This window comes from Diabrotica undecimpunctata, chromosome 9 (assembly GCF_040954645.1).
Source record: "Diabrotica undecimpunctata isolate CICGRU chromosome 9, icDiaUnde3, whole genome shotgun sequence".
Classification (NCBI taxonomy): Eukaryota; Metazoa; Arthropoda; class Insecta; order Coleoptera; family Chrysomelidae; genus Diabrotica; species Diabrotica undecimpunctata.
This window is the reverse complement of record NC_092811.1, coordinates 87,283,416-87,304,719: the sequence shown is the minus strand read 5'-3', so window position 1 is coordinate 87,304,719 and position 21,304 is coordinate 87,283,416. Positions and strand designations below refer to the sequence as shown.

Genomic DNA, 21,304 nt, shown 5'->3' with positions numbered 1-21,304 from the left:
CTGAGAACTTTCAGGAGTTCCTTGAAAGTGTCGTCAATAGCAGCGAAAGGAGTTGTGCCTCCTGAGTCATCTAAAGATGGTAACATCTTTAGTACTTGATTGCGACAAAGAGGCACAATACCACATTTTCTAAAACCAGCAATTATGTTCTCTCATTTACACGCTTCACATAGTTTTTTAGTAAACTAGGAAACTTTTAGTAAACGTCCATTGCTGGACATAGGCCCCCCTCAGTTATTTCCAGTGTTCTCTACACTGGGCCGCTTGTAGCAGTTTTCCGTTACACGTTTTATATCATCGGTCCATCTAGTCGGTGGTCGTCCTCGGCTTCTTTTATAGTTTCTGGGCCTCCATTCCATAATATTATTATACCATTCCGCCTTGTGTTCTGGATAAGTGCCCTGCCCAGTTCCACTTAAGCGTCGTGGTTCTTTCGATGACGTCTTGAACTCCTGATCTTTGCCTGATTTGTTGTTTTGTTGGTTGTAAAGTCTGTAGTAGCTTCATATCTGCCAGGTCCTTTTTTCCATTCAGCAACGATTGCCCGACATGCAATTTTCATTAGCTGAAAGAATGTTACATCTAACGGCTGTGTTAGATGCGTCGAGTTTGCTGGTAAAAATATGAAATGAACATTGTTCTCTAAGCACATTCGTATGATATAAAGTGACAGGTGGCTAGCTAAGTTGTCTCCGATCAAGTATTTTTACCGTCATATCGTCTAAAAAATGGAAGTGTGATGGTTTCGATATAATCTGAAAACAGAAATTGTCAAACCAACCACTTTTGGTCCTATTTAAAATTTCACCATCAGCAGTAGCAGAAAACATAACTGAGGTGGAGCTTTAAGTAGAATTCATCACCCTTTCAGGGTATTTACATTCTCGTCTAGATTTTTTTTCATTTGGCCCGATTCATCAGATAAGTTAGTTTCGTCATATTTTATGGAGGAATGTTAACAAAAAGAGAAATCAAACGATTTCTACTTAGCGAAACAGAATTCAAATCTTAACCACTGTGTTTCCTAAAATTTGCGAAACAAACAGCTGGATGAATTACTCGGCAAGGGAATCTAAAATTGCATTCCACAAGCCGTTCATCCTAGTCAAAATTCGTAGTGAATTCAGTTTCTCGTACTTCCAACGAAGTAAATAACAAAACAGAATGACGGTATTAGATTTTTGTTTTGATACAGTGCAGCAACAACCGCTGATACGTATTTCGACCTTCTTAGGTCTCTTCAGAACGGTATAGTCACTGCTCTGAACCAAAACAAAAATCTCTCCCGTCCTAGACAATAGTTATTAAAATAACTATATACGGACGTAACTACGCCATCTAAAAACAAAAAGAGAAATCAAACGATTTCTACTTAGCGAAACCGAATTCAAATCTTAACCACTGTGTTTCCTAAAATTTGCGAAACAAACAGCTGGATGAATTACTCGGCAAGGGAATCTAAAATTGCATTCCACAAGCCGTTCATCCTAGTCAAAATTCGTAGTGAATTCAGTTTCTCGTACTTCCAACGATGAACGGCTTGTGGAATGCAATTTTAGATTCCCTTGCCGAGTAATTCATCCAGCTGTTTGTTTCGCAAATTTTAGGAAACACAGTGGTTAAGATTTGAATTCGGTTTCGCTAAGTAGAAATCGTTTGATTTCTCTTTTTGTTTTTAGATGGCGTAGTTACGTCCGTATATAGTTATTTTAATAACTATTGTCTAGGACGGGAGAGATTTTTGTTTTGGTTCAGAGCAGTGACTATACCGTTCTGAAGAGACCTAAGAAGGTCGAAATACGTATCAGCGGTTGTTGCTGCACTGTATCAAAACAAAAATCTAATACCGTCATTCTGTTTTGTTATTTACTTCGTTGGAAGTACGAGAAACTGAATTCACTACGAATTTTGACTAGGATGAACGGCTTGTGGAATGCAATTTTAGATTCCCTTGCCGAGTAATTCATCCAGCTGTTTGTTTCGCAAATTTTAGGAAACACAGTGGTTAAGATTTGAATTCGGTTTCGCTAAGTAGAAATCGTTTGATTTCTCTTTTTGTTTTTAGATGGCGTAGTTACGTCCGTATATAGTTATTTTAATAACTATTGTCTAGGACGGGAGAGATTTTTGTTTTGGTTCAGAGCAGTGACTATACCGTTCTGAAGAGACCTAAGAAGGTCGAAATACGTATCAGCGGTTGTTGCTGCACTGTATCAAAACAAAAATCTAATACCGTCATTCTGTTTTGTTATTTACTTCGTTGGAAGTACGAGAAACTGAATTCACTACGAATTTTGACTAGGATGAACGGCTTGTGGAATGCAATTTTAGATTCCCTTGCCGAGTAATTCATCCAGCTGTTTGTTTCGCAAATTTTAGGAAACACAGTGGTTAAGATTTGAATTCGGTTTCGCTAAGTAGAAATCGTTTGATTTCTCTTTTTGTTTTTAGATGGCGTAGTTACGTCCGTATATAGTTATTTTAATAACTATTGTCTAGGACGGGAGAGATTTTTGTTTTGGTTCAGAGCAGTGACTATACCGTTCTGAAGAGACCTAAGAAGGTCGAAATACGTATCAGCGGTTGTTGCTGCACTGTATCAAAACAAAAATCTAATACCGTCATTCTGTTTTGTTATTTACTTCATTGGAAGTACGAGAAACTGAATTCACTACGAATTTTGACTAGGATGAACGGCTTGTGGAATGCAATTTTAGATTCCCTTGCCGAGTAATTCATCCAGCTGTTTGTTTCGCAAATTTTAGGAAACACAGTGGTTAAGATTTGAATTCGGTTTCGCTAAGTAGAAATCGTTTGATTTCTCTTTTTGTTTTTAAAAGGCGTAGTTACGTCCGTATATAGTTATTTTAATAACTATTGTCTAGGACGGGAGAGATTTTTGTTTTGGTTCAGAGCAGTGACTATACCGTTCTGAAGAGACCTAAGAAGGTCGAAATACGTATCAGCGGTTGTTGCTGCACTGTATCAAAACAAAAATCTAATACCGTCATTCTGAATGTTAACAAGTTCTACTCCAAGTCTGTCAAAGTATTCATTAATTGTTTCCGGAGAGATGGCTGCTGTGGCTCGTTTTATGTTTTGGCATAATCTGAATGACAAACTAGCCTGGTGCATTTTCAACAAAGAGTAGACAAATTCCCGACCAGGTAAATTGTCTTTAAATTGCTTCCTAGTCTTGCCTTGGCGTTCCAGCGAATTTTTAATTAAAAGTCTCAGAGTAAACGACTCAATGGAATAAACGGGTCTCAGAGTAAACGACCCATTCACGGCAAATAATTAGGCGACTCACAAAAGTTTTTTCCTTCACTTCAGTCAAAGTGGTTTGTCCCCTTCTCTTTTTTAGCTGATCACCCTTTCTGAAATGTCTATAAATAACACTATAGTTGATGCCAAATTTACTCTCTTCTTTTCTGAGGCTGAGACCATTGGCTATCTCTGCTACAGCTTTCTGAAAAACCTCTAGATCTTGTATTTTTGTCGGTTTCACAGGTTTGTAATTCCTTAGCATGCTGAAAGTAAATAAGTATGTTAGATATTTTGTCAAGCATAATAGGTATCCTAAACTAATTATCATGTTTCATTCCTATTTACCACTAATAAAACAAAAAAAATAAGGATTTTTGGATTTGTGGGGTGAATAGAAACAGCTGTAACTGTATTTCTATTCACCCTACACATCCTAAATATGTGACATAACCTCAAATAACATTCTGAAAATAGGAAAGTGTTTTATTTATACATTCCTAAAGTATGTTATCCTTTTTATAGGTATATAACACTAAAAAATAGTACAAATCAATAACATAACATGATATAATACTTACATGTAAAGTTATGCTGCTGCTGCTTTTTCTTCTTAAGTATAGTGTTTTTACAATAATACCATCATAAGTCGGTGTTATATTTCTATGAAATATAATTAAAAAGTTTAAATTAAAGACATTCTAATCTTACTTCACTGATAAATTCATTTTATTGCTACTTTTATAAAACAACATGCTCTATTATTTACACAACCTTGTAAAATTGTTGTACTAACAATTGTAATATTAGAATATTTAGATATTGCATAAAACGGAAAGATTCTGTAAAAAAAATGAAAAAATAACGAAAAATACAAATTATCCACACTAAACAAAGTTTGTTTGTAAAGTAAAACTGACAGATGTCAATAAAAAGACGTCATCACTCCGGCAGTCTATTAATCTGACTCTCAATGCTGCCAACCACATAAACTTATTTTTCCCTTCAAATTTAGAGTGTTATCAACTTGCAACCAGAAATTTACCCCTTTTTACCCCCTGAAATGTGACATAAAACTATTTTGAAAGTTCATCCCACTGTTTCTATTCACCCCATTTTACGGTACTGATGATGGAAGAGCCATTCCGATGCCGTTCTGTAATGTAGCCCGAAGGGTTCTTTTATATTATTATACCTTTTATAAAGGATTTTTGAAATAAAAAAAACGGGTGTGGCAGTCCGGTGGGACTGCCGGTAGAAATTATACTTCTATACACGCGTTCGTCGTTACAAATTTATATGGGAGTCAATCTGCATAATCATTACATATGTAATGCTATAGGTAAGAAAGAGCAGAAATAGAAAAAGAATTAGGTTTACAGGTATATGGCGCATCGTTGCGCTGTATATAAACATTTGACCTGTAATAGGAGTATAGTAAGTAAATGAAGGATTGAATGAATATTTTAATGAAAATATATATTTTTATTTTCATATATGTATAAAAGGAATTTTTTTACACATACTCTGCAGTAAAATTCATTGTTAATTTTTTTATTAATATAAAAATACAATACAATACACTGCCACATAATTCAATATTTTAATACAATACAAATTAAAATGCAATATTCATAAGTATGTAAAAATGACAATATACATAACTTACGCATATGTTTTATTTACCATGATAATAATATTAATAAAAAAATAATAATATTAATAAATATTAAATATGTTTACATGGAACATTTTTATTCTCGAGAGAGAAAATATATCTTCAGTCTCTCTTTTACCTATATCTTACATATGTAATGATTTTGCCGATTCACTCAATATATACGAATACACATAAATTTCCAACGTCGAACGCGCGTATAGAAGTATAACATCAAAAATTTTTTGTGGAAGATAAAAATAAAAAACCAACAACTCGGATTATGTTGTAAATTTTCTTTAGCATTTTTGCGTATATTACATATATTTAATAAGACTAACGTGGGGTTTTTAAATATTTCAAAAATAAAAAAGGAAATTCATATTGGGATTCGAGCTCACATATACCAACGTACAAACCAAACACGTAAGAAATTTTCCAATTAGACATGACACTAACGTAATTCAAAATTGACAGTTCTCGGTCATACAGTGATTTATTGTAATTATTATTTTGAAATACAAAAGCCTAAAATAATTATGAACATTTAATAAATAATACAAAACATATCACATAAATAATAATATTAATATATATTATATATAATATAATATTATATATATATATATATATATATATATATATATATATATATATATATATATATATATATACAGGGTGGTCCTTAAGTAATTGTACAAACGAAAACCGTAAATTCTACTCTTTAAAATATTACGATTTAAGCCAAATTGCTTTAATAAAATGTTGATATTAAGAAAGATACAGGGTGTTAAAGTGCAAATTTTAAATTCTATTTTTCGCTATAACTTTTATGTTTGTAAAGATTTATGCACAAAAATTTACAACTATGTACTTTTAAATATGAGAAATTATAATTTGATGCACACTTTGATGTAGCTGATAGAGGGCGCCACATATGCCACATATGTGGCATAAATTTGCACTTAACTTTTTTGCTATTTGAGTTACCTGTAGTTTTGATAAAAAATATTAAAGATACATTATTTTAACAAAAAAAAGGTATACTTCTTAATAACTTCAAAACTTAACAGTTTTCGTGATAATCGCATTTTACAAATCAGCTGCATAATTCTGATTTAAGGCAATTACTCCAAGCAAAGAATTAAAAATAGACAAAAACATTAATAAATCTAAATTTTGGTATAAAATACCTTTAACTAAAGTCAATAGTTAACGAAATATTAAATAAAATAAATATATCAGCAGGATAATTAATAACAGGATTTGACAAAAACAGAATAATAGGGATTTTACATCAAACATTTTACGTTTTATGTTAAATTAAAGTCATAATCAAAACATTTTGTTTACAAACCAAATTAAGAAATAGTTAAACTAAATAACATAACTTTTGTCAACGTAAGTGTTCGATATGTCCACCATTTTCTTTAATTCATTTGTCAATATATTACATAAAAGATCGTCTCGTTACGTCTCATGTTAAATAACATCATTGGTTCTAAAGAAACTGCTGCAGTATTTATTTCTTATCATAGTTGGTTGCGAATGTTTATTGAATTCTTATAGACACGTTGTTTTAATACGCCCCATACACCAAAATCAAGCGGATTAAATTCTGGGCTACGTGGTGGCTATAATGTATAATGGATGAATATATTCTTTTGGATACATATCCAAACCTAATGGTATATTATGGAACTACATCTTATTTGTGGCAGAGGTTAAACTGTGATGTATTTGATTCATTGGTTACTTACATAAACACAGAATATAGATGTCATTACTTATTTATATGATTACGTTACAGCTTACGAGTAACTATAATTACATCTCGAACAAATGGTCTATTATGATTAACTAACGAACTAATATTATGCTGAACTAAATTACCTGTGTGTTTACTATATTTATAACAATATCGGTTATTAGGCCAACGATGATGTTTTTGTAAAAATGCTGAGTCTTTCTGGTTAGATTTGTAGCAAAAGTATTATGAAACAAGACACATATGTGTTATTCAATACCTGGGCTTTAGTTTCTAATTGTCCTAATAAAAATGGTTAAATAATTTACGTAATGAATGATAAGTATTTTTGGGATGTTTTATAAATTAAATAATTATGTATTATAATTATAAATAATTATGTCAATATCTCACCACATTGCAAAGGAATATTACTGCCACGATAAATACAACGTTCAGAACAGTTATATTTAAGTATGTTCTCACTGCCTTCTCTCTAGAATGTGGTGGTGTACCATCTTTCATAAACCACATATTTTGGGTTTTCAGCATTTTACAATAGGGAAAAAGTAATACAACTCCAGTAGGTATGGAAACTTAAGAAGCGATATAAAAGGGAAATTGTAAATATGATGACGGCCAACGTCTGAATACGGACACGGCACCTAAAGAAGAAGATGAAGAATATTTTTATAAGACATTTAGCAGCCATAACAAAAATTTTGTAATGTTACATTATCATCTTTGAGTTGTTGTAATAAGAATAAACTGTGAATTATGCTTATCTACAGGTATTCAGTGCTTCACCGCACAAATACTACAACTAAGAATTATTATGCAGCTGACTTATAAAATGCGAATATCTCGAAAACGGTTAAATTTTGAGGTTATCAACAAGTATACCTTTTCCTTGTAAAAATAATATATCTTTAATATTTTTTAACACAAATAGAGCTAACTTTAAGAGCAAAAAAATTAAGCGCAAATCTATGCCACACATGTGGTAGATGTGGCGCCTTCTATAAGTTACATTAAAGTTTTTATAAAATTATAATTTATCCTGCTTTAAAGCATCCAATTATAAATTTTTGTCCAAAAATATTTACAAACGTAAAAGTTATAGCGAAAAATAGAATTTTAAATTTCCACTTTAACACCCTGTATCTTTCTTAATATCAACATTTTATTAAAGCAAGTTGGCTTAAATCGTAATATTTTAAAGTGTAGAATTTACGGTTTTCACTTGTACAATTACTTAAGGACCACCCTGTATATATAATATTAAGAAAGAAAGAAAAAGAGAAAGAGAGAGAAAATATATCTTCCGTCTCTCTCTTACTCATATATTACATATGTAATGATTTCACCGATTCACTTCCGTGTAAATTTCCAACGTCGACCGCGCGTATAGAAGTATAACTTCAAAAATTTCAATAAATTTCACTTACAATGCACATTTTTTACAAAAAATTCGATACCCTGTGTATCAATAACGACAAAACGTATAACACATGTCTATACGAACTTTTAGTCCTAAAATTAAATGACAATTCTCCTTCAACAATATATTAGAGTATTTTTAGAAACATCATGTGTTTACAAAGTTCCTCCTATATATTTATAGGAGATCCTATATATTTTTATACGATAAAGAAAAAATCAAAGATAAAAAACGAAGAAGGTTATGTAACACTAATTTTCTTATTTTTTTTTTATTCATTAAACCTATTTGTATTTTCTTATTCATCAATAACAATTTATACATGCACTAGGTAGACCAATTCCTTGCCCTAATGGGCCGCCAAAGTCAGTATTATAACACCAATAATATTATCGTCACCATGGGAGGAGACTTCAACTACCAAGATGCGACCACTTGGTTTACCAATTTAGACAAACTGATAAGGTTCGTATTTTTTTCTTTTTGTAGGTTAATGAATTCTTTCGAGTTCTCGATAACATGACAAGCGTTTACGACACCCACAACCTAATTATAACCATGGGTGAAGACTTCAATTACCAAGACGCCGCAACTTGGTTCAAAAACTTAGATAAATTGATTTCGTAAGTAGAGAAAGATAGTCCGCTTTTTGCTTTGTCTCGTAGCTTCAACAGAGGCTGTCGTCGTGTTGCATGTATATGTTTTTTGTGTATTTTTGTGTTTGTCTTTCATTTTTAGTTCATTAATAATTATTCTATATTCATCATAAGTGGCATGACAAACCGATCTTAACCTGCTCACAAAAAAGTCGCCACTCCTATAGATTCCTGGCAATTTCCCTCTATCTTCTGACCCTTAAAATCTGTAGGTCTTCTTCCACATCATCAATCCATCTCCTTCGTGGTAGTCCTCTACTCCTTCAGCCCTCTGGTTTTAAAAATGTTAATCTCTTCGTGTTCTGTATTCGTGTTCTGACATCCTAGCAATGTGTCCAGACCCTCTAAGTCTCTGCACTTAATCTATATTCCTTAGATTTATTTCCCTTAAACTAGTATAGACAGGAATTTGATTTCTTATTATTTTTTTCATGTATCGAGAAAAACACTGAAAAAAACTGTTCATAGTAGATTTTTTTGTTTTAATATTTTTTTTCTTCAAGCTTTAAGGTCCCTTATATTATTGACAACTAACTGCATGATCTTCATTTTATATACTTGCTCGAAATAAAGGCCTGATACAAACTCATTATTATTGACGTAACTGCTTTAGCCATGATGTTTTTCTTTTACCTAGACCAAGTTTGTCTTTTTTATCATTATTAACTGATAGTCAGCAATAACCCATCGATAACTCCAGTTTAAGTTAAGGCATTTGTTTGCTAAAAGAGAAGCAAACATGTAGTAAGTTTATAAATATAGTTATTTACTACAAAGTTTAGAGAATGGTTATGATTTGTTGCATGTATGTGTTTTTTTTTTGTTTTATATTTTTTTTATTTTAACAAATTGGTAAATAATAAACGAATAATAGTTGTCATCCTTAACTTCTACGGACATAAATGTACCATAGTGGGAGTTGATGGGCCACTTAAATGCAAGGAAGAACTTAAAATGATTCAACTATAGGAAACTATGGCGAAGATGTCTCTAATGAAAGTCAAAAAAGATTAATATACGCTTGCTCAATTGAAACTCATTTTTGGTCAGGTTAGCGTTGCACACAATTGAAATCATTAACATTAATCAACTGACATTCTAAAATTTGTATTTGACTGCGATTTTAAATATTGTGACTTAAAAATTGCGTGTGTTATTAACATTCCGTCCAAATATAATAAGCGCATGGTAAAAAAAATGGATAATTCTTGGTTTATAGAAACCAAAGTTTCTATAAACCTTGGTTTCTATAAACCAAGGGGGCTATGGTTCTGTAGTTTTCAAAATCAATTTTGTGACCTGTATGAAGATGGTGTTGACCTATAGCTGAAATTGAGTCGGAATTGCGAACAGAATTTTAATGTTCATAAATCCTATTTTGGATTCTACGATTGGTTTGGCCTATATAGGATCGGGGGCAGTCTGCGCAAGGAATTTCATAAACTCCGTGTTCATTTGGAGTGTTGTCTCTGATTGATCGGACAAGAGATCCAAATTTTTGTTGAGGGGTAAATATTGTCTTTATATCTCTTGATTTAAGAATTTTGTCGATTTTATCAGTGACACTTTTGATGAAGAAAAGCTTTCGTTAGATGAGAGTCTGAGTCTTTGAGTTGAGATTGAGTGGGAGATTGATGTCTGTGGATGCTCCTGTTGATGTGATTTTCATGGTAACTGTTTTGGATGAGGGCTTGTTTTAAACTAGCTCAGCGGGTCTACTTGCATCATCGCAAAGGCTTATTAATCTGGGACAATCGTATTAGTGACTGAATTAATTTGTAAAGGGGGATGATGAGAGTTGGCATGCAAGTAACGATGCTATGGTTGGTATGGTTGGGTTTTAGATAAACAGGGTGATGAAAACCTTGGGATTGGTTTTTCTTTATAATAACGTCGAGAAACGGTTGGGAAGAATCAGTTGCTACCTCCATTGTAAACTGGATACTAGGATGTATACCATTTAGATGGGTTTTAAAAGACACCAAAGCATCCCTGCCATGGAGCCAAATGACGAATGTATCGGCAACATATCGTAGCCAACATGTGGGTTTGAGCATTGATGTGGATAGTGCTCTGGTCTCGAAATCTTCCATAAAGATATTGGCAATTACTGGAGATAGTGGGGAGCCCATTGAGGCACTATTTATTTGTCTGTAGAATTAATTTTGGAAGGTTGGACATACAATGTTTAACTAGAGATAAGTGGTCTTGCTGGATACTAGTATTGAGTTTTCAGAATGTTTAGAGTTTCGTCTATAGGAATGTTTGTAAAGAGTGAAACGATATTGAAACTTACTAAAATATCTGACGGTGAAATAGGGTATTGTTTAAGAAATTCGATGAAATGAAAAGAATTTTTGACGAAGGATGAAGCATTTTTGGCGAGAGGTTGTAGAGTTTTGGCCAAGTACTTAGCCAATGGTTGTGTAGAGCTCTTGTACGCACTGACAATGGGACGTAGGGTTTGCGAGCTTTGGGTAGGCTATATATTCGAGGTATTCTGGAAGACTTTTCACAATTCAGGATATTCCTATTATATTATATATATATATATATATATATATATATATATATATATATATACACGAATTATTGCAGCTGTTTACTACGTCGAATATTGTTCTAATTTTATTCTCCTTTATCTTTTAGCTACGCAAATGCCCGTCAATCTAATGGCTCCAGATATAATCTTATTTACTCTACACCATCTTGTTATGTCAAAGCTATATATGATGAAACTAAAGGAAAGAAGAAATGGTTTGTTAAGCAAGACGATTTCTTCCCTTATGCGTCCGATCCTCACGCTTTTTGGACCGGTTACTTTACCTCCAGGCCCACGCTCAAAAGGTTTGAGAGAGAAGGAAATAATTTCTTACAGGTAAGATGAAATGTCAAAAAGTTATTATTAATAAATAATATCATTTTATTTGATAGGTACTGTAGATAAATGATAATAAATAAATATGAATTTTGGACTCTTTCCAGTTTAATTTCACTGGCTGTGTTTTTTTTTTGTAAGTAATTTTAACCAAGTCTTCTTCTAAGGTGCCTTCTCCAGTACTGAAAGTTGGCTATAACTACAGCAAATTGTGCTGTTCTTAGTATCAAATGTGTGTCCATGCCTGTCCAGTCTCTTACATTCTTCAACCAGGAGCATTTTCTTCTTCCTGGACCTCTTCTTCCTTCCACTTTCCCTTCCATTATAAGTCGTAGGAAGTTGTATTTTTCTCCTCTGTAAATATGTCCTAGATAACTCGTTTTTTTGTTTTTTACAATATTTAGGAGTTCTCTCTCAGTACCCATTCTTCTTAGCACCTCGTTGTTGGCCACGTGCTCTGTCCAAGAGATCTTCAGCATCCTTCGAAAAACCCACATCTCAAAGGCTTCTATACGCCTCGTACTTGTAATTCCGAGTGTTCATGTTTCCACTCCGTATAGCAATATGGAGTAAATAAATAAATAAATTTAACCAAGTAAGTCATATAAATTATTTCCATCTACTTGTTTCTACTTATAATCACAAATTTGGTCTTCTTGATTGGCGATTTGTGTTTTCTGGCAAAATTTACACGAATAAAGAAATATATACAATAACTTACGTTTCGTGAAATTCTGGTGACTTTGTGTTGTTTCTAAAAGCACTTCAAGGTGACAAGATCTCTGAATGCAAATATGGACTGTTTACTAATGACTGTGACTGCTTGTAGATTTTCTCTGGACTTCTTATTGTACCTTCGGTTAGGCTTATCTTTAAGGGATCGTACCTTCTTACATCTTCTCTGTAATATTATTCTCTGAGGAGTCTTTTAATTGGTTAAAGCGATTTACTGTAACAAAAACGGTTACTTAGAGGTAATATAAAAGTTTATGGAGACGGACATACACGATATCCCGACAATCACTATACTCTCTTAAGTCTGAAAAGAGATATTTTTCTTCAGTCTAATACTTTTTTACGGTTTTAAATTTTTCGGTAGTTATTTTTCTATATTCTGCGATCATACTTAATACTTTTTTTACTCGTACATATTATTAAGCTGTAGTTAATTTATATTTTTGAGTAGATAGTTAATAATCAAACAACAAATAATACTCTTGGGGGAGAAACTTCACTTGAAAATTAACACGCTCATACCATTTAAGGAATAAGTTTATATCCTAAATAATGAATAACAAGGCTCCTAGGTAAAGTAAATTATATAGCCTGATCCAACATTTCGCGTTTTTCAAGCCGAAATGTATTTTTTGTACTATTGGCAAGCACAGATGCTTCAACAGCAAGGCAGAAATTGAAATAAACACCGACCGTTGAGGAAACAATTCTACAACATGGATAAGGTGGGTGCAGTTATGTGAAGTTAAGAAAAAACCGCCACACTACTGTGAATATGAAATGGTTAGTGGAATGAGGTCGATATATACCGTTAAATCCTTATACTACCTATAAAAAAGTTGCTAGCTTTTATTAAGAGCACACAAAGTAATTCCTGATGAAATTTAAAGAACAAGGTTTAGTATAAAGGAACCCCGACCAAGTGCAACAGGTAGGAATATCCCATCTTAGCTAATAATAAGAATCAGAAAAAACATTTTTAAACTTTATGATGTTTCTTGTTCTTTAGGTGCCGTGCTGGTATACAGACGTCGGTTCTCATTATATTTACAATTACCTACCTAAAACCTTTCACTATCATCTGCTGCGCAAAATAAGATATTAACTTTTTCGACTGGAAGACCGAGGCCGATAGCTTCATTAAAGCTATAAGACAGTGGCATTTTACACTTACCGAATGTAAATTACTTTATCTGAAGCGATCAAGCAAAAAACCTGGAGACATTTTGGTGAAGGGTGATCTAAATTTCAACGTTTTAACGAGTGTTTCGAAGCGTAACCGAGATTAAAGAAAGGATATCTCGTATCAAGCCTACCATACTTAAAGTTAACAATATACAAAAGGTCAGTCGGGAGAAGTTAAAAGACGTCAAGAATTTACTTGAAATTCATTTTGGAGACACTTGGGTCCAAATTCCAAGGTTGGAATACTACACAGCACCTTTACAGAACATGGATCTACCTAGCGTACCTAACCACGAAGACTCATTCTGTGGTCGACAAAGTGAAGAAAATGTAGCACTATCTGTATAATTTCGTTAAAATTTCATTAAAATAAAATTAATTTTGGCAAGAATGACTTTTGATTTAACTAGACCCATTTCAAATGACTTGAAGGCAGCGAAATTTGTATTAAACTAACCAAAGTTACAGTATTAGCACCGAATAATAAAACACTTGTTATTTATTCTGTGGTATTGTATCACAATCGCCAATGTTCATTTTTGTTTTTGAACTTTCTTAGTAGATACTTGACAGACTATAAAAAATATGTGTGAAACAAAATCCTCATTACATAATTACAACAAAAATTATAATAACTAGGCTAATCGTAACCGAAATAAAGCTACCACAAAATTTCGCGGTTGCTGTAAAATTGGTCAAGGTGGAGATTGGCGACTTTGATAATAGGCGACTCATATACCTAAAACTGAGCAGAAAAAAGTTATAAAGCAATATGTTCGAAAAAATAGGGAAAATGGCGCAAAAATAGTGTTAGTGGCGAACTTTAAAAAATCGTATCTCGAATACTGTGAATCTTAAAGACTTCTGTCAAACACCATTTTAAAGAGAAAGAATAGAAAATTTTTTTCTGTGAAGCAATGCCTGTATCTATATCTCCTTGGGAAAAATGTATGGGGACAAAAAAGAAAAATCGAGTGTTTTCGTGTTTTTGTTTACTTCGTTTTCAAAATATATTTTTTAGTCTAAAGGTGATATTTCGATAGAAAATTTTATTATAAACAACTTTTCTGTACATGTATATTTACGAAAGGTAAATATAATTGACTCCTTTCTCACAAATGCACCCCTTTAAATAGTAGCACTCCGCGGTTTTTTCATATCTGGGGGACCATTGACCATATAAAACACTAAAATCTCTTTAACATTGAAGTTTCTTTCTAAATTAGAAAAGGAACTTTAATTCCTACATAATGAATAGCCCATAATCTCGTGCACCAAAACTGTTGGTAGTTGTGAAAGTAGTTAAAGTCATTATAGTATCTATTTTTACTTGGGATTCATTCTGCAAAATCAGTGAAAATTTATTGAGAAAAAAAATGTATCAGACGGGAAAAATAAAAATTATGTCTATGTCGTGTTCATATATATTACATGTTCTGCAAAATCCTTTTTTTTTTTGTTATATACATACTTTCTATTTTAGTAATTATTCTAAACTAATGTTAACATTTTAACTATTCATTTTCAGATATGCAAACAGCTTTATGCTTTAGCTGACTTAGATCCAGTCGACAAAGTTGACCTCAATGCTCTTCGCGAAGCTATGGGAGTAATGCAACATCATGATGCAATCACAGGAACTGAAAAGCAACATGTTGCCAACGATTATGCCAGAATACTGTCCAACGGAATCAAAGAGTGTGAATGGATAACTGCAACAGCGCTAAGGTATATTAAAACCATATCAATTATTTATTAATTACTTCCGATATAATCAAATGATGATAAGAAATAATGTTTTACAATATTTTTAGTAAAATACCTGCTATTTGCGTTTTTATTATTTAAAACTAGTCTTTAAAAAAGCTGTTCAATGAAACGAATCATTAATTTTACTATATTTCCCAGTACTAAATTCTAGTGGGATCCTGAAATTATTTCTCTCTTACCCTATCCTTCTAGCCCGGGATCCCAGGACCATTTTTACCATTTATTGCAAGCTAATTTGACGAGTAGCACAAAAAAAATGTGTCCTACAAAATGCAAGGTTTTATCCAAGAGTCCCCCTTTCCAACATATTCGTATATCATTAACGAGGTCATGAAAAATAATTACTAACCACATTTTTTTTCTGTATAAATTCTGTTTTTCTGTTAGTTAATCTTTATATAATTTAACACCTACATTGTCCTACAAATTGCATGGCACGTTATTCTGGTCCCACGTTTAAAAGTGTTGTTAATACCACAAAACCATTTTTTTTTTATTGGTAACTGTAGGACAAAGATCTCACGTGATAGGTAAGTGTCAAGTGTATATTTCATACAAATAAAATAATATTCTACAACAGGGATGAGCAACGTGCGGCCCATTAAACATGTTTATGTGGCCAGTGAAGCATTTCTAAAATTGAATTTATTTTATCGACTTTCTCCCATCAATATTTCGTTATAAAATATAAATACAACCGAATATAAAACAAAAACACATACGTTCGTGAAATCATTGCAAAATTCGAATACTGTTCTTTGGCACTTGATGAGAGTTGCGATATTAGCGATACAGCACAACTGGCTATATTTTTACGTGGTATTGACACCAAATTTAATATTACCGAAGAATTGTTTTCACTGATTTCAATGCAAGGGACTCCAACCAGCAAAGACCTGTACGATAAAGTAAAGTCTGTTGGAAAATTTTTCAATTTTATTAGAAAAGAATATTGGTATATGGACAGACGTATCACGAACAATGTCAAGCATGGAGGTAGGAGTATAGGGAAGGCTATTTCAATACATTAAAAAGGTCACAGTCAGGGAAATATTCGTTAACCATTACATAATTTACCAATAACATTGTGGTGTGAAAATATTGAGTTTGCCACATGTCACAGTAAAGTTTGTTTAGCAGAAAATGGTTGACTTCAATTAGTGCGGTCGTAAATATTATTAAATTTATCTGACTTGGCCCATTGTTAAGACCTTGTACCTCAGGTAAACCATTGTTACCTGAAACTGGGCCTTTTATACTATTATCGGTTAACCCAGGATGTTTATATTCGGTACTAATTGAAGTCAACCATTTACTGCTAAACAAACTTTACCAATAAATATTATACTATTCAATTTTATAAAGTAGTGCGCGTTAAATCACCGTGAATTTAAAGAATTCCTAAAAGAATTAGAAGCTTAATATGGCGACGTGGATTTTAAAACCGAAGTACGTTGGCTTAGTAGAGATGCAATGGTAAAAAGAATATACAACTTAAAAAGCGAAATGCAATTGTTCTTGAATATAAAGGAATATATTTTTCCTCATTTTGGTAATAAAGAATGGATGTGCGACTTTGGGTTTTTTATCGACGTGACTCAGCATCTCAATGATCATAATGCGCAGGATAATGTGTCACTTTCAACATTTCGAAAAAGAAAACGTTACTACTTCTCGAAAATACGTACAATATATAGACCTTTTAATCAACGAATTTCAATTACGATTCCAAATGTTCAAAGCTGAGAAGATATTGGTTTCTATAAAAATGTTTTCCTCGCCATTTAATATAGATGTGGATGCAGATCCCGAAGACTTTCACACTTAAAAAATGTATTTTTCTTAGTAAACATTGAAAATGTTTATAAATTTTATGTGAGCCCTGATAAATTTCCGCTTTTGACGAAAAATGCAAAGTAAATGATGTCTTTGTTCGGAAGAACGTATGTTTGAAAAAAATTATTTCTATCCTAAAAATAATCAAAAATGACCACCGATCAAAACTGAGTAATTCTCGATTAGAAAGTTGCGTACGTGTAGTAGCTACCTCATCAATTCTAGCTGATATTGATCTAGACAAGGCGAAAAGTTCGGGTTCGTTCGGACAAATATTCCCATAAGATTATTTTACATAATCACTTTCATGAGATAACCCAGAATAAGGTTTAAGGTGTTTCCCAGACGAAAAGTTGTTCAAATTTATTTAAACAATTTTTTTTTAACAAACTGTAACAATCAATTTTTTCGAACCGGGCAAATTTTTTAAGGTTTTTTGAATTAATATGAAAAAAGATCTGTTCTAAGTTTTCTCTAAAGTTGAGAGTTTTCGAGTTATAAATAATTTAAAACTGAAAAAAAGCAAAATTACGATTTTCTAGGCTCAAAATCACAAGTAAAATATATATTTGAAATCATCAAGCGACTATATTCAAGTTCAAGCCTTCTTCTATCAGCTCCTGATGAAAATTCTAGGTTTATGTTATTTTTAAATATTGTTTTTAATTGTTAATGAAACGCGTATGGCAGGGCGGGCGCTCATTTGTACAATCAGAATTCAAACCAGCAATTTGTGCCAATAATCTTGTTTCTCCCTCTTATACACGCCGCAGCTCGAGCGCCCGTTCTGTCATAAGTGTTTCATTAAAAATTAAAAAACAATGTTTTGAGATGAAATAAGCATAAAATATTTATCGGGAAATGATAGAACAAGGTTTAAACTTGATTTATGTCCGATAGAGACCTAGTTTATTCAGAATGATTAAAAAAATTGAACAACTTTTCGCCTGGGCGACGTCTTGAACCTTATTATGGGGTATCTTATAAAAGTGATTATGCAAAAAAATCTCATGGGAATATTTTTCCGAACGAACCCGAGCTTTTCGTCTTATCTAATCAGCTTGTTTCGAAAAAACAATGCCAAATTTCACATTAGAAATTTCAAGTTAATTCGTTTTTCTGTTCTTTTTTTGGGAGGTGAGAATCTTTCAAAGACGGTTGGGAAGGTGAGAATCTTTCAAAGACGTTTGGGAAGGTTTCCCATGTGTGTTGGATTCAGCCGATTACGCCTAACCCAATGATTGATGCGTTTCTGTAGACACTGCATACTCTGATCAAGTATGCATCAAGTTTTCTCTGTGCTTTAAGAAGCATGGATTGTAACATTACCATCCTCTTGTATGATCTGGGACCCCCCATATTCGGTATGATCTTTTGCAGGACCGAGGTCCTCTTTTCTGCCTTCCGACATGCTTCTTGTATATGCTGGCCGAATGTCATCTTGTCGTCGAATGTCGTGTTTTACCTCGTCTCTGATCCGGATCGCGGGATCGACTGCTGATCGACCTTTTGTAAATCCGAACTGTTGGTTGAATAGAGCTCTCTTACTTGCCAATACGTCTTTCAGCCTCTTCTTGGCAAGATTTTCATAAAATTTGCCAAGGCAGTCTAGGAGGCATATTGGCCTGTAAGAGGATGCTGAATCGGAGGGTGTCCCAGGCTTGAGAAGCAAAACCAGATTTCCTTGTTTTAGTCCTCTGAGAAACTCTTGGTTTAAACCTGGTTGTTGCTATTTTCAGTGCCTTCGGTGTATGACGTCTTAATTTGTATTCTCTTCACCTATCAAATTATGTTCAAAATCTTTAATACTGGGATCTTTGTACTTGTTAAATATAATATGCACTTCGTTTCTATTATATATAAGTATTTTTCATATATGTTTCGAGATTTTACCACAACTGTCTGGAACGTTCTTCAGCGTAAGTAATGAATAAAATCCATCAACTAAGTGAATGTCTGCTTCTAGAGGATTTACGATTTCAATTTGATATTCTAGTAATTCATTAATGACCACATATTTCTGAGTCTTACAAATTGATGCATTAGTAGGTATGGCAGAGTGAAAACGAAATAGTAGCTAGAGGATAACTTAATGCTTTGTCTATATTAATTTTATTTTATAGTGTCGCATAAAGTAGACTATCAAAAACATCTCTTTGCACAAGACGATCAAAAACATCTCTTTGGACCAGTAAAATGCATGCCAAGACTCGGTTGTAAATTCAGATGAATATCTCTTCCCTTTTGGTTTCTTTAGAGTTTGTGACACTTGTACATTTATAAAAGTTTCTACTTTTGTAGATAAACAAAATCTGAAAGTAGCTTTCTTATATTCTTCAAGTGAAATATTTGAACAAACTTTTTTCCTCATTGTTAGCAGTTGATCTTCTATTTCACAAACTTAAAGCTTTAAGCGGTAGTTCTCATTTCTTATATTTTTGTTACTATTTCGCTGGTTTCTTGGTTTTGGTAAAGTTTGCGTAATCCATGTTGTTGATACCATATTGGGAATTGAGATATGTTGGGGTGATGAAGGCTGCAGCTGCGGAAAACTGTCACCTAAACAATAGAAGTATTGACATCCAACATCCAAAGCTAACAAATTATTCTTTGAAAGTCAGTCATATTACTTCTAAAATAGTCAAAAAACCGTGCAATATACACAAAATACTCACGAATATCTTATACTTTGTATTTGTTTATTAGTTATGTGAAAATTAAAAATAAACCATTTATGAATGACATTTGTTTGTTATTTCTAGTAATTTTCCACTCAATTAATAAATTCCATTATCAGTTGTTTATTGATTTTATAGCTAAGACATACCTCTATTTGTATTTCCAATTTAAAAGCATATTAGTGTAAGATAGCCAGACTAAAATGGAGATGGGCAGGACACATAGCCAGAATGACAGATGGGCGATGGACAAAGAGGTTATTGGAATGGAGGCCAAGGGAAGACAAGAGAAGCGTCGGTCGACCACCTACAAGATGGACTGACGATTTAAGAAGACTCAATAAAAACTGGATGAGAGCGGCGCAAGATAGACGGGGTTGGAAACATGAGGAAGAGGCCTATGTTCAGCAGTGGACTCTTGAGGCTGGATGATGATTAGTGTAATTATATTATTTAACACAAGAGCACCGTATAACTGCAAATTTGCAACGATGAGGCGTTTTTCACCTCAAACTATCAAAAATATTTGGACTACTCGTATGTTCACTACGGAAGTAATCCTAATCCATTATTATGTACGTATCTATTTCTAGTATTGTGTATAACTTTCAGATAATGTTCTTTTTCTATCCTATATTTTAATTCAGTACATTCCAAAGTACAATATGTTAATCCAGGAATAGCAAAATGAACCCGGTTTAACTTATTGACGGCAACCATAGACCTAATATGCCATATTTTGTATCGTACTTTTAGTTGAAGAATACAATAAATTATTTTAAATTTACTAAATTAACGTCATAAAATTTAAATTACGGTTCTGTCGTAGCTTGTCACAAATTTCTTAATTCGAGCCTGTGTTTTCCGTTCTAAATAATGACGATCGTGTGCTGAAAAAGCAATTGTTATTTGTTTTGTGTGACAACTTTGCACAGTTTTCTTCGGCAATAAGGTGTAATATCTAATACACAGTAGGCAACGCTTTGCGCAAACGTGCTTGTACCAGTATTACTACGCTCCAATAGCAAAATCTAGAAATTAAATTGATTTTTAATTTCATTTATTTCAAATAGGTATGTATTTAATTGGAGGACTAACGTACCATGCAATTTGTAGAACAACGTGGGTGTTAAATTATGTAAATATAAAAAATCAACAGAAAAAAATCAACTTGTTAGTGATTATTTTTCATGACCTCGGTTATGACACATATTGAAAAGAGGAGACTCTTTGATAAAACCTTGCATTTTGTAGGACAAAGTTTTTTCTGCTAATTTAGATAATAATTATCTTGAGAATCAACAAACAAAACCCAGTTTTTAAAAAGTTTTTGAGAATCGTTAGATCAACATACATTATATCCTTGCTCCCCTGTTAGCTAAGACAATCGAGAGTTTTCGTAGAAGAAATTGTTGGGAGTCTCATGGAAACGAAACTATTCACGAAGATTCAGCTTG

General features: G+C 32.8%; 1 protein-coding gene across 2 annotated transcripts in view; it reads left to right on the top strand.

Annotated features, from left to right (window-relative positions):
• Positions 1-21,304, top strand: part of LOC140450231 (lysosomal alpha-mannosidase-like) — a 142,641-nt gene that overhangs the window by 73,333 nt on the left and 48,004 nt on the right. The window contains exons 8-10 of one of the 2 annotated variants that reach the window (XM_072543741.1): positions 8,599-8,732; positions 11,415-11,643; positions 15,092-15,291. In XM_072543741.1, coding sequence (XP_072399842.1) covers positions 8,599-8,732; positions 11,415-11,643; positions 15,092-15,291 — 563 coding nt within the window. Of the gene's footprint in view, positions 1-8,440; positions 8,575-8,598; positions 8,733-11,414; positions 11,644-15,091; positions 15,292-21,304 lie in introns of both variants that reach the window. The other variant, XM_072543742.1, reaches the window with a different exon arrangement.